The sequence below is a fragment of the Lepus europaeus genome, chromosome 2 (assembly GCF_033115175.1).
Source record: "Lepus europaeus isolate LE1 chromosome 2, mLepTim1.pri, whole genome shotgun sequence".
Classification (NCBI taxonomy): domain Eukaryota; kingdom Metazoa; phylum Chordata; class Mammalia; order Lagomorpha; family Leporidae; genus Lepus; species Lepus europaeus.
The window spans coordinates 39269148-39284318 of NC_084828.1; the positions used below are offsets into that span (position 1 = coordinate 39269148).

Consider the following 15171-nt stretch of genomic DNA (forward strand, 5'->3'; position numbering starts at 1 on the left):
GCCCACACATCAGCATCTATTCAGAACAAAGGAGTCCAAAGGAGAGATACAGACCCAGAGGTAAGAGCAGGATGGTCAGAAATGATAGATGGCTACACTTTCTTCTGTATTCACCATACTTCTTTTTAGTACCTCAAGTCAAGAGTATGCAATTCGATAAGACATCAGAGTCAGTTAGGAGCACTCTACTTTCCTCCAAGTAACTTAAAACTGATTCTGTAATATGAGTTTGCAATGTGGCCAATGCATGTGCATAATATATAGTTTGTGTTTGCTTTTCTGATTTAATAGACTTCATTCGGATATGTATTATAAACAAGAAACCAAACCATCAAGTGACAACATTAAAATACTAGAAAATATAAGTTGAGTTAATGAGGTGTTAGGGCAGTTGAGGAGGCAGGGCCTCTTTTTTGTTCTGTTTTTAGTTTGGTTTAATAGGTTCAGTTACTTTCTCTACCAGGAAAAAAGTAAGCCATGTTTTGATTCACTATATTGAGTTATGAAACTCCTTCAGAAACTTTCTTTATATGTTAACTAATGGTTCAATTAAAATGTACCTTTTAGAGCCTAAACTTTATAAAGAATTCCTATTAAAGCTGAACCTTGAATACAAGTTAAATACAAACTAACTATAAATTTAATTTAAGATTTTAAACCTGTTTCTAACTTAAAGAATGGTTAAAGCAATCTACTTTTAATTAAATATATCTATGGTGACTTGATTCCAAATCTTAAGGTTTTGCAACCCAATTTTTTATGATAAGAATATTGCTAAAACTCATTTGCATTGAATGACAATCTTCCATTCCTCTCGGCTCTCTGAATCCATTATCTCTCTCATGGGAATGAATGCTTTGCCATGACTGATGATGAATAAGATATATAGGACAAATGATGCACTTTTTCATTTAAAAGACTAAAAAGGAAATTCACTTTAGTCTCCTTTCTGCCTAGTTTCATTAAAATCTAAATACAGCTACTCTAAAAGATTTTTTCTAGCTCAGTTCAGTTTGACAAAAAATGTCTCATGTATCATTTAAATCAATTACAGATTCTCTGGAAATATACCTCAAAAGTTTCAGTGCAACACTTATGGCTTAAAAAAACACATAAAATATCATCAAAATTAAATAAGCAATCCAAAAATTCTCTCAAAAAACAATCCTGAAAGAGTATATTATTTATAATTATTATCAAATATGATTCTGAGTTGTTTTGACGTTAGAATTTACTTAGAAAAATATCTTCTTATAATTTATCTTCTAACATATCTTAATAAAATAGTCTCTTTAATAATTTAGTTTTTATCTCAAAGACTATATAACAGTGACCACATATACTTAAACATCAAAATTTCATTGCATTATTAGATAAGCTTAGGCAATGACTCTTAGAAAGACATCATCGATTCTCCTTGTTAGTTGAGAATGTTATTTTCACTGCTCAATTTCTAAGACTTAACACAATATCTGGCACATATTAGATATTCAATAAATATTGCTACCTAAGGGAAAGAGAGCAGGGAGTAATGAAAGAGAAGCTATTGAATTTAAATTCTACATCTTTACAATGTTTTCCTAACTTCAAAAACCTTAACATATTTTTAAACAAACCTAATTTAAATACAGATGGATACACACATACCACCACCACCACCACCACTACCAACAACACCAACACCAACACCACATACCTGTAAAACTATATTTAGTGAATTATACTCTAATTAAAACAATTTCTGGGAGAAACTACAACTTTAAAAGAGTACAGATTATATTTAAGATGGTATTCTGTAACTCCAGGAAGAAAAAAACTTTGATATTACTTATACAGAGTTTTGATGTTACTTATATAGAGTTTTGATGTACTAGTAATATCTAATATATATATATTGCTTTATAATATTTTAGAAGCTTCTGATAGACTGCACAAAATAAATTGCTTGATTGATGTTGATTAAAAAATAAAGTAACACCATCTTTTCCCTAAGAAACTTAAATCTGAAAATTCTTTCTGTAAATCTGAATCTCTTTCAGTCGTTATGTTAGTTACTGTGCTTGCTGAGGATTAAGAAGATCAAAGAAATAACTAAAAGGAAGGAAAGGAGGTAGGGAGGCAGGGAAGGAAGGAAGTCAAGGAAGAATCAATGTACCAAACATCTACTCTCTGTCTTTAAATAGAAATATACAAAATACATAGATGGGACTATTTAAAGATAGGAAAGATCACTTGGAAAAAAATAAAGTCTGAAATGAATCATGTTAAGGAAAATCTGGGTATTATTCTGGCTATTCCTCATTTCTCCACACAATCAAGCACCTTAAGATCCTGCAGAGTTTCTTAGTCTATCTTGGGACCCCAAAACCTGTCACAAATTCATTTAATATGGTTGTTGCCCCAGCTTCCATGTTTAGACTTGACATAAGTTATCTGAAACCTAGTCAAATCCCCTCATATTCAGCCTAAATAAAACTTCCTCTCCCCTTGTGTCCATCTTCCAAAAAGCCCACCTTCTCACAGAAGGGAGATTATTACAAACTCTAACACTCAGACTTGCTCTAGACTGGAAGGGTGAGTGAGGGAGCAGGACTTTCACTGGTGCCTCGCACTGAATCAACTCGACAGAAGCAGAGGCTTGAGAAATGTGGTGAGGAACAGAGCAAAGAAAGGTAGGTAAAAGGCTCTTACAGAAAATAAGCATATGACCAGCACAGCAAAAATACTTGTATTTGGCAAGAACATCAATAACCAAGGCCATCCAAGAAAACTGAAATCATAGGTTCAAAAAAAAAGCATCTCTGTGAATTTTCATAGCAGCATTAATTACAACAGACAAAATTTAGAAACAATCCAAATATCTGTCCATGAAAATGTGGTATACAGTATGTTCAAGGTCAAATATTATTCAGCTACTTAAAAAAAAGTATCATTACATGCTATAAAATGGATAAGCTGGGGCCAGTACTGTAGCGTAGCAAGTAAAGCCAAAGCATGCGACACCTGAACCAGCACCTGGGTGCTCCTTTACCAGCTGCTCCGCTTCCTATCCAGCTTCCTCTTAATGGCCTTGGAAAGCAGGAAAAGATGGCCAACTCAGCTGAATCTCCTGATTCCTGGCTTAAGCCTGGCCCAGATTCGGCTGTTGCAGCCATCTGCAGAGTGAACCAGAGGAGGGAAGATCTCCCTATCTTTCTGTAAACCTTTCAAAATAAATAAATCTAAAGGAAAAAAAAAAGGATGAGCCTTGAAAACAAGATGCTAAGGAAAAAATCCAAACACCAAGTGATGCATGTTGTATGATTCTGTCTACATGAAATCCTTAATAGCCTAATCTACAGCCATGGAAAATAGGTTATTGACTGCCAGGTGAGGAAGGGAGAAGGAATTAGTAATAACTGATGGTATTTAGGTTTTTTGAGGGGGAGGGGAGATGGTAATAGAAATATTTTGAAACTTATGATCAGTGGGAAGGTAGTAAGTATATAAAAATAATTGGAGGGGCCAGTGCTGTGGTGTAGCAGATAAAGCTGCTGCCTGAAGTACTGGCCAGTTCGAGACCCAGCTGCTCCACTTCTGATTCAGCTCTTTGCTGCGCCCTGGGAAAGTCCTTGGGCCCCTGCACCTACGTGGGAGACCCAGAGGAAGCTCCTGGCTCCTGGCTTTGGATTGGTGCAGCTCCAGCCATTGTGGCTAATTGGGAAGTGAATCAGCGGATGAAGACCCCTCTCTCCCTCCTCATCCCCCTCCCCCTCCCTCCTCATCCCCCTCCCCCTCCCTCCTCCTCCCCCTCTCTCCCTCCCTTCCTCCCTTCCTCTCTTCCTCTCTTCCTCCCTTCCTCCCTTCCTCCCTCTCTCCCTCTCTCTCTGTCTCTTTCTCTCTCTGCCTCTCCTTCTCTCTGTGTGTAACTCTGACTTTCAAATAAATAATCTTTAAAAAAAAATTGGAATATGATCATTAAAGTGAAGGAATTCATGTAATGCAAGAATATCTCAACTTTTAAAATGATAAAATAAATAATAAAAAAGCATATAATAGGTCCTCAAGATTTGAGTTGAAACTAGTGTCTCCAAGGTTGTTGGCTGGTGATTTTTTGCAAAAAAGCATCAACATTGAAGTTCATTCATTCTTTGTGGGAAAATGTGATATTATTTTCAGGGTCCTAATTGCTAAACAGCACATTTGAGAAATTTCTGTCACTGATTTATAAACAACTAAGATAGCTGAGTCATACTTTCTGAAATCAATCATAGCAGGTGGGGCTCCAGAAGTCAAAATTAAAATCAATGCTTTCATGGTTTCACAGAAGGAATTGCCATGCTACAAAGCAGTAAAAGTGTCTTTCTTTCCCCAGACTGATAAGGTTCAAAAGTACCTCCAAATTTTTATAATAATAGTTGGACATGAATTTAAAATGTAATGAATAGGAAGCTAGTAAAAGGGAAATAAGAAAAAGGATTTGAGATGAGAAGAGAGCTACAGATCCAATGCCTGATTATAACACTCAACAAGGCTTCAAGACTTATCAGTAAACCCCTATTGACCTGCTTGGGACAACTGCCTGGATGGGCAAAACAATGTTGTATATCTTTGACAGATTTGCCACATTTCTGAAAACCTCTTCACAATGAAAAATGATGATCAGATATGCTATCTGTGGAATAAGAAGTAAAATATCAACAAATTAAATTGGAGTTGCCTTAAACGTCTATCGTAAGTGACAGCTTCTTAGAATAATGCAATTCGAACTTAAAATGAAGAGTTTCATGTGATCAAGACATGGAAAATGTTGATATATATTGTAATGTGCTACACTTGAGACTAAATGTAACTTATAAAATACAGCATCACTTCTCTAATAAGATATCTAACTTGGTAAGAGAATAGTACAAATAGCATACCTTTGTATAAATAAGCACTGAGCTTAATAAAGTCATCTCAATGGATAAATTAAAATTTCAAAAGATAACTGTTAAATGATAAACAAATTAATTTTATAGAAATTAACTACAACTGAAATCAGCAAGACTGAAACCAAATAAGCCTTGTTTTTACTATACCACATAAAATTTTAACAGGATATTTATGAAGGGGCAATCTGAGGTTAGAAAATTACTATTTATATCACACAGTTCAAAAATCTACCTTCTAGCATTATAGCCTCCAACAAAAATCTCCTAAAATTCAGAAGGTAAGGAGACTTCCCTTTAAAAATAATCCCACTAAGCATCAAAACTAATTTTTCTGATCCAGCAAATTGAAGCCCAAAGTTGGTATACATTTGAAAATATTGGTTATACGGAGAAAGTTAAAATACACAAACACATGAGCACACACATACACAGAGTAAGTCCTTTGTTTTAACTTAAAACACAAATATAAATAAATATATTTGATTTGTCTTCTGATGCAAAACCAAAACTCTGTCTTTGAATTGGGGTCTTCTGATAAGAATTTTTTTTTAAGATTTCCTTATGTATCCTGAATGTCAGAGTTACACAGCGAGAGAAAGATACAAAGAGAGAGGTCTTCTATCTGCTGGTTTACTCCCCAGATGGCTACAATGACCATCACTAGGTCAGGCTAAAGCCAAGAGACAAGAGTCTCATGTGATGGTCCCATGTGGGTGTGGGGGCCCACACATTTGGGCCCTCTTCCGCTGCTTTTCCCAGGCCATTAAGAAGGGATCTGAATCAGAAGTGGAGAAGCTAGGACTAGAATTGGAGCCTATATGGGATACCAGTATCACAGGTGGTGGGGTTAACTGCCAAGCCGCAGTGCCAGCATCCTGTAAGAATTTTGAATCATCATTGCTACATGAATCTACGCATACAATGCAATATTTATAACTTCCAAATCTCTTTGAATTAAAACGTTGAAAAAAGCTTCAAGGGAAATGATCTCTATATAAAATTAAGTGTTTATATCTTTTTACTCTGTTCACAAGCACAGTTAATTCAAAATATTTTTTTCAAACTTTTCTTTGTTAAGATTGTCCCAATACTCGGCTATTTCCTTTCCTGTCACACTCATAGTTCACCACTTTATCTAATATCGAAAATGTTACAGAATCATAATGAAAAGAATTAACCTGCATGAGCTTAGAGGAAAATAACTGCTTCACAGGTTGGGGTTGTGCCATAGTGGTTAGACCACCACTTGGGACACCCACATTTCAGATCAGAGTGCCAGTTCCAGTCCTGGCTGCTCTGCTTACATTCTAGCTTCCTGGTAATACCTCTTGGGAGGCAGCAGATGATGGCTCAAGTGAACCAACAGATGTGAGTCATCTCTATCTCTGCCTTTCAAGTAGATGAAAAATAAACATTAAACAAAAAACTGGCTCACAACAAACACACAGTGTAACTGGTAGAAGCAGAACTGTATACGTGTATAGATGGTAGTCTATTCCTGGTGCTCAGCACTCTATGGGAATCAGTCACTATGATTTATGGGTGAAATCTTTCACACAGAAGTAAATTCAGTAAATCTACTAAACAGAGATCAGTTAAGTAAATCTTCATTGTACACCTACTCTAACGAAAGCAAACAACCCATCAATTAAAACAGACGAAAAGAATGAAGGAATCAACTGCAGGTTAGAAGCCACCTATTTCCTAATGATTAACTTAGAGCCACAGAAGCCATTTCTCAGCATGGGGATTGGTTTGGTTAACAGCCTTAACAGGCCTTCTGCCTCAGCCCCTTTGTTTGCCATGCCTTTGCCACAACAGACAATATCAACAGTTCCCAGGCCACCTCCAGAAACTTGATTTCTGGACACATCACAATCTCCAATAAGCCAAAGGGAAGGAAAGTCACATAACAGAAAAGCAGAGGATCCACAGCGAGTTGAAAATGTAACCTTGATAAGTCAGGCATTTGAAGTTCCATTTGAATCCAGAGGTCAGTAGAAATGCTAAGAAACTTCAACAATTTAAATCAGGAGCACTATCATATCTAATCAACCTTTTCCCTACCTCTTACTTCCACAAAAGACCGTAAGTTATCTAGAATATTTAAAAAATCTAGAAAGTTTACACTTTATATTATAAAGGTATGCTATTTATACTTGTGTTCCTATATATATATATATATATATATATATATATTATTCACATTTTTTCATGAGCCTCTATTAAAGAAGATTCTACTTCCATGCCTCAATGACATAAGGCTTGGCCATATTACTTGGTTAATGAAACAGAATTGCAAATCAGGTTTGCCACTTTTAATCTGAAGCATTCAGAATCATCACAGGTTTGCTCACTGCTTTTTGCATGCCCCACATAGGGGCTGCTCAGTAATCCTGGATTGTGGAAAGGATCTGACACACAGGGCTGGGCCACAGCTGAGAACTGCATTTGACATAAGGCAGAAAGACTGTTGTAAGCCATAAAAATGTGGGAGCTGTTTGTAACCTGCCATTCCATAGTGAAAGCTGATGGGTACAGCCTCCATAGATGAGTTGAAGGACGGGAATAGAAAGGATGGGAGTTGATAACAGAACCATGTCTTCCAACCACAAAGGACTTCCAAACCCATAAGGATCACTAATTTTCAGATGAGTGCTTCTCAGACTACCCAGTCCATCATGATAGACCAGTTACCTTTTGACAAAACTTCAAATCATAGAACAATATTCAACATCAGCCTTAAAAATTTAGTCAAAAATCTAAAGAAAAAACTTCCAACATTCACAATCTTTATATCATCTTTATTAAATTCAAAAGATATAAAATTACTTTGTCAAATCATTAACGTTTCTAAATGTTTACTCCCAATTTCTGACAATTTCCTTGCAAATGAATTAGTTCACAAAATGGGATCCACAGAACACACTTCAAGTATCACTGTTTCAAAGCACATAGGATTAAGATAATAGGGCTTTTGTGACCTGAAAATTTCTTGGCAATAACATAACTGGAAAAAAATTATAATTTTGGCTCAGAAAACTGGTAAAATTCACCATCATATCTTCTCCACATTAGGAAAAAAGTATGCTGTTTCCTTTTTTCTATATTCATAAAAGTTAAGGTTTTATTCTTTTTTTCAGTATACCAATGGTAGACATTTATGTTATTTGAAAGCTACCGGCTTCCAGACTTAGTGATTTTAATTTTTTTTAAGATTCATTTATTTAATTGAAAGGCAGAGATACAGAGAGAGGGAGAGAGAGAGAGAGATCTTCCATTAGCTGTTTCACTCCCCAAATGGCTGCAATGGCCAGAACCAGGCTGATCTGAAGTTAGGAGCCAAGAGCTCCCTCAGGGTCTCTCAAGCAGCTACAGGAGCCCAAGGACTTGGGTCATCTTCCACTGCTTTCCCAGGCCATAGCAGAGAGCTGGATTGGAAGTGGAGCAGCCTGGTCTCGAATCAGGGCCCACATGGGATGCCGGCACTGCAGGTGGCCGCTTTACCTGCTATGCCACAGCACTGGCCCTGAGACTTAGTAATTTTAAATAAAATCTTTCAGTTACAGCAAATAGGAGTCCAATAATTTTATACTGACATATGCAGTTTACTTCATTTCTTATTATCTTGAAGGCAGCTATCTCTCTTCAGTTATTTAGCAACCTGCCATAAACAGGATTTAGTACCAAAGTCTTAGTATATTTCAAATCACTTTTAATATTTTAAAGAATGAGTCTTTGCTAGATTGCCAATGATTCAAAGTTTTAGAAATTCATCTCAAATCTTTAAAGGGGTTTATGGTTTGCCCAGAAATACTTTTCAGGCAGTGCTATCCCAACCCAGATGAATGTCATTACATATACTCGCTCCTCCGGATAACTGTAGCAGCTGCTGGCTGTTTAAAAACCTAGTTGTTTATAAATGACTGAAAGAAAAAGAAATGATTGTTTTGTTTTCTCTCAAATAAAGAAAAATATATGTGCTAGATTTAAAGTGAAGTTGTTTTCTGAGTAGTTTTTAAAAATAGAGATGACAATAGCAAACTGCCTCAGTTTGGGCAAAACACACTAAGTTATTTTCCTTTTGTAATGCTTAATTGCCTCTGAAAATTAATAACATTTTTAAGATTTATTTTATTTATTTGAAAGGTGGAGTTACAGAGAAAGAGGAGAGACAGATAGAGAAAGGTCTTCCATCTACTGGTTCACTCCCCAAATGGCCATAACAGCTGCGTCAGGCCGAAGCCAGGAGCCAGGAACTTCTTCCAAGTCTCCCACTTGGGTGCAGGTGCCCAAACACTTGGGCCACCTTCCACTGTTTCCCAGGCACATTAGCAGGAAACTGGATTGAAAGTGTAGTAGCTAGCACTCAAACTGTTGCCCATATCCGATGCTGGCACCGCAGATGGTGGCTAACCCACTACACCACAACACAGGATCCAATAATTTTTAATAAGAGAAAAAGATTTTGCAAATCAGAGTATGTTTTTTTTTTTCAATTTTGCCAATTAACATTTCTGTAGCACAAAATTAGGCATAAAATTGTTCATGTTCACAATCTGGTTAGTGCTCAGAGAAACCCAGTTAGGAAGTTAAGATCAAGATTCTATCTAACCATTATCTAAACAAAGCCAGATGAAGAACTGTATTTTAAAAATTCAATGCTTGGGGACAGGCACTGTGGCACATTGGGTTAAAGCCCTAGCCTGCAGTGCTAGCATACCATATGGGTGCTGGTTGGAGTACTGGCTGCTCCACTTACAATCCAGCTCCCTGCTAATGTGCCTAATAAATTATGCAGCAGAAGATGGCCCAGGGCTTTGAGCCCCTGCACACATGTGGGAGACCTAGAAGCTCCTGGCTCCTGGCTTCAGATCAGCTCAGCTCCAGCCATTGTGGCCACTTGGGGAGTGAACCAGTGGATGGAAGATCTCTCTCTCTGTAACTCTTTCAAATAAATAAAATATATCATTAAAAAACAAAAACAAATTCAACTCTCTTGGCTAACTCTAATTCCCATCCTTTTTTTTTTTATTTTACACACCAATTTCATGGCAATTTCTTTATTAAAGTCATTTATATTTGATTACTCAAAGCAAAACTGAGATGAATTGGCAAAAAAATTTAAAATACACTACAACAAAATTTTATCAGCAGTATTATGAGGAAGCCCTGAGAAAAACAAATATGGGTGTAGTCAATTTCTAAATTGATTAGAAAAGGAAAAAGAAATCACAATAATAGGCTAACATATTTTTATTACTGGTATAATTTTCTGTAAAACAGAATTTAGCTACTGAATTTTAATTTCTTCTGAAAGTTTATCCCAAATAAATGGCTAATCACTTAGTTAAGATATAATGAAAAAAAAATTCTGTTTCATGTAAAAAGAAGTAATAATCATGCTGTCCATTAGAAGAAATAAGATTTTTGAGGCTAGATGTTTATGGTTTGTTTTATATTATCTTCAGGGGTTAGAGTGAAGAAGTGGGTATAACAGCAAAATTGTTAAACTACAAACATATTTCCATGATCAAAATAAAAATCAATATTATCTGACCTTTAAAATCTCCATAAATAGGTAAAAAAGCAATGGTTTCTTTGGGTGATAATTCAAGCATAGGTGGGGGCCTGCACTGTGGCATAGCAGGTAAAACCACTGCCTGCAGTGCCAGCACCCCATATGGGTGCCAGTTCAAGACCCAGCTTCTCTACTTCTTCTCCAGCTCTCTGCTGAGGCTTGGGAAAGCAGCTGAAGATGGCCCAAGTCCTCGGGCCGACGCACCCTCATGGGAGACCTGGAGGAAGCTCCTGGCTCCTGGCTTCGGATAGGGGCAGCTCTGGCCATTGTGGCCAATTGGGGAGTGGGCCAGTGGATGGAAGACCTCCTTCTCTCTGTCTCTCCTTCTCTCTCTGTGTAACTCTGACTTTCAAATAAATAAATAAATCTTTAAAAAAATATTCAAGCAGGTTAAGCTTATTGTCATATTAGATGACAAAGCAACAAGCACAATTACTAAAAATAATCAGTGTTGGGGTGAAGATTTACTCTAAAAGTCAAGGTGCAAAGTTAGGATGAATGAATACAACTCTGAAGGACTTGGGTTCAATTCCTGGCGGCAGCTCCAAACTCCAGCTTCCTGCCAATGCAAACCCCAGATGGAAGTGATGGTGGTCCAAGTAGCTGGGTTCCTGCCACCCATGCACTGTTCCCCCAGCCTCAGCCTGGCCAAGCCCTAGACATTTTGGGCATTTGTGGAGTGATCCAGTGGATAGGTGATCCCTGTCTGCTTTTCAAACAAATAAAAATAAAAAAAAAATCAGTCTTACAGAGTTTAATTGAATCATAAAGTTGATTGCTATTTCAACTCATCAACTGGCAGATATGAGGTAAAATGCACATTCACTTTTAAAAACAGTTTAATATCACTAGCAAAATCATCTAGAACAATATTTTAATTAATCTTTATCTGAAATTTTCAAATAAAAAATCCACTGCATTTTACTTAATGAACATGCTTTTTCTTTCCCTTTCAGTTTAGTACAAATTAAAATAATAGAAGATTTACAATAAAATTCTCTAACCATTTTGATGCTAAGAAAAACCTTAATAAATAAAAATAACATTTTCTTGCTCAATTATTCTTAGAAAAATGCATTTTATGTAAATAAGAGACAAGTAAAATATAAAAATCTTTAGTTCTTTAAACAAACAGAAAAATATGATTAGTTCAGTTATTTAGGGCTAGATTTTCAGCTAGTTTGTCATCATCACCGAATTTTTAAGTTCTCTACAGCCATACTGATTTAATAACCATGTATAACTTTTATTTATTTATTAAAGGCTGGCTGGGGGATAGGGAGAGTGATCAGAGAGATCTTCCATCCACTAGGACACTACTCAAATGGCCCAACACTCAGGGTTGAGACAGGTTGAAGGCAGGTCCCAGGAACCCCACCGGAGTCTCCCTCATGAGGGGCAGAGGCCCAGGTACTTAGGACATCCTCTGTTGCCTTCCCAGATGCATTAGCAGGAAGCTGGATTGGAAGCAAAACAGCTGGGATCCAAACTGGCCCTCCAATAAGGGATGCCAACATCAGAAGCAGCAGCTTAACCCGCAGCATTACAACATCAGCTCCAGTGCTATTTTAAAAAATAAATCTTTGAAATGCATCATTGACCCAAAATTGTTGCTCCATTCTCACTTTTAAAGTTTATTTTTCTAACTCACACGTATTCAGCGGGAAAAAAAAAAAAAGTTGAGATCATGTCAAAGAAAAATAAAATCCTGAGACTCCTAAGGTTTTCAGGAGAAAGATGATATCACTTCATCTAGATAAGAAAACAGATTAGACATTTAAATTTTTCCAACATATTGTCTGTTCTTAAGGATTTTCTATCATGACCACATTTATCTTTATCTTCTATCTCTCTCAAGTAAAAATAAAGGCTAAAGTTGATGTTCTTTATGCCCTAAGGCACTAAATAAATATCTGACTGAAAATCATTCATGGGATGCTATTTCAAGGATATGGAGAAACTTAAAATTAAGCAATTTCACCAAGGATGAGATTTCAAAAATCAACTTATATTTTGAAAAATAGTTTACAGAAGGTATTTTTACATTAAAATAAGGAAGGGGTAATTTTAATTTTCTACTTAGAAAAGATTTTTAATTGCTCTATTTTTAATATGTAAGCATTGAAAGCAAGTACAGTACTTAAAATTTTCAAATGTAATTCTCCTAATACACATGTGGCACAACTTTAAATAAATCAGTTGTAGTCAACTTGATAGTTAAAAAACCTAGTTTTCAGATATATCTTCCATTTTTGTATTTATAAAAACTGTCACACACATATGGGGAAGATGGGATCAAAAAGTATCAAATTTTAATTGAAGTTATTATCATAGTATTATACCTTTATATAAAATTGTAATTTGAATACTTTCAATGACTATCCTCAATCCTAAGAATAAAAACAGAAAGATTCAATAAAACAGAATGTCAAGATGCACCTTGATTATAGACTGAGATCTAGTAACAACAACAACAAAAAAACTAGTAGTCAATGTAGCCACTAAGAGAAGATGGGGAAATAACTATGTCTGTGTATAATAAAACATTATTAACAGCAATAATTTAAGAGAGACAACTCCTATTCTCAAACTGTATTTCATAATTCTAACCAGGCCGAGGTAATCTGCATCTTCAGGTCTCATGGTCTTTCCCATAACTGCCCATGATGTTTTCTAATAAGTGTCCAGAAGTGCAAGCAACTGTCATAATCACTTTAAGTTCTCTGACCTGCAATTTACAATGCTGGATCCAGTAGCTACATATAACTATCAAGCACTCAAAATGAGGTTAGTACGAAAGAAAAAAATTTTGTATTTGATTAAATTTGTTAAATTTAATGTTTTGAAATATTATTTGATTTACTGACTAGAAAACTTTTAATTATATTTGGAAAAACCTGAGTATTTTAACCTATTTAAAAATAAAAACTTTATTAAATTTAAATATAGTTCAAGCATTTCCAATGAAAGATTACCATCTGAACTGAGACTTCCTATAACCAGATTTCAAAACAATGAATCTACATCACTTAATTTTATATTGATTATATGCTAACATAATATATAGGGATAAATAAAATATATTATTAAAATTAATTCAACCAATCTTTCATTTTAATATTGCTACTAAAATTTTGAATTACAGCAGTGACTTGTATTTTATTTCTATTGGACAAAGCTGCACTAAACAATACATGTAAAACAAGAACTATTGTTAGGTCAGGCTATTTGAAGCATAATTTACATGCAGTAAAATTCTCACTTTTTATGGGTACAGTTTTATAAATGTTGTAAACATATACTCAGGAAATGAACACAATCAGGATGTAAGATATTTTCACCATCCCAGAATGTTTCTTCTTACCTCTTTGTAACCAGCCTTCAACTACTGCCCCAAACCCTGATAGCAATGATTAATTTTCTGTCCTTATAGTTTTGCTGTACCCAATGTCACATATGTAGACTTCTGAGACTGGTAAAATTAAATTTTAAATATTACACTCTTCCACTGTTTTAAGGGATTTTGATCGTTATTTTGATTTTCTTTTCCTTTGTAATGAAGAACATTTTACCAAGGCCTTCCACTTATTCCACATTCAAAACAGCCTTCTTCCTAGTCACTGTTAATAGTAATTTACCCTTCTAGGACAAAATTTGGCAGATTGTATTGTATTCATTTACATACAGCTCTTTCCTCCCACTATACTATAAGCTAAGGCTTGACTCCCTGAACCGTCATGATTTCCATTGTGATAACTCCATCTGGTAGAGTTAACATGCCAGATGATAAAACCAAAAAGGTATTTCCCACTGTCTTTTACAAAAAAAGGAAATTAATAAAAAAAAAAACTGAGTGATAAAGGTTATTCTCTAGATTAAATATCTAATTTTATTGAAGACTCAAGAAAAGCGTATGAAAATTCAAGGATTAGGACACCAGTCAGCCAGGGGCAAATACTAGTGGAGCTTTAACTATACTAATATTTTTACCCACATTACTACTGATTTTGTCAGAACATGGTAGCAAAGTTGAATACATTTGGAGTAGCCTTCCTATTTTTCTCATAAACTCTATTGTTTTTGTTTTAAGATTTTTCAGAATATAAAGTTTTTCAGGAACACATATAATATTGTAGCACAAAACAGCTGTTTAAATGAAGGTCAGGACTTAACAAAATCTACGAAACCATCTCAAAGGTCTGATATTTCTTAGTAATCATCAATGTTCAGCTAGTTAAATACATGAACTATAACAAGTGTATGTATCCTTCATGTATATATATATATATATATATACACACACATATATATATGTATGTATATATATATTGCTGCTGATGCCGCAGTGCTTTCAAAATACTTACTAAAGTCTCCAGTAAGGAAAACTCCTTCTGCTCCAGGTGCCCATTCTTTGCAGTATAAACCACCATCAGCACATCTGTGGATGCCAAATGTTTCATAGCCTCTGGAAAACTTATCAATACCACCTTCGTTCTCACCAATGTTGTGCAATATCTCTCTGAATTTCTTATACCTTTAAAAAAGGGTAAAAGAAAATAAGTTAGAAAAGCAAATAATTATCAAAAGATATAATTGCTTTAGTCTCATTGAGAAAAAAAGATTTTAAAAAATCATTAAAGAGAAATGAAAAATTTCATTTACTGATTCTAGTAACAT

General features: G+C 35.3%; 1 protein-coding gene across 1 annotated transcript in view; it reads right to left on the bottom strand.

The window, feature by feature from the left end:
- The window catches only part of GBE1 (1,4-alpha-glucan branching enzyme 1), a 308114-nt gene that overhangs the window by 228390 nt on the left and 64553 nt on the right, over window positions 1-15171 (bottom strand). The window contains exon 2 of the mRNA XM_062206685.1: window positions 14859-15028. Coding sequence (XP_062062669.1) covers window positions 14859-15028 — 170 coding nt within the window. The remainder of the gene's footprint in view (window positions 1-14858; window positions 15029-15171) is intronic.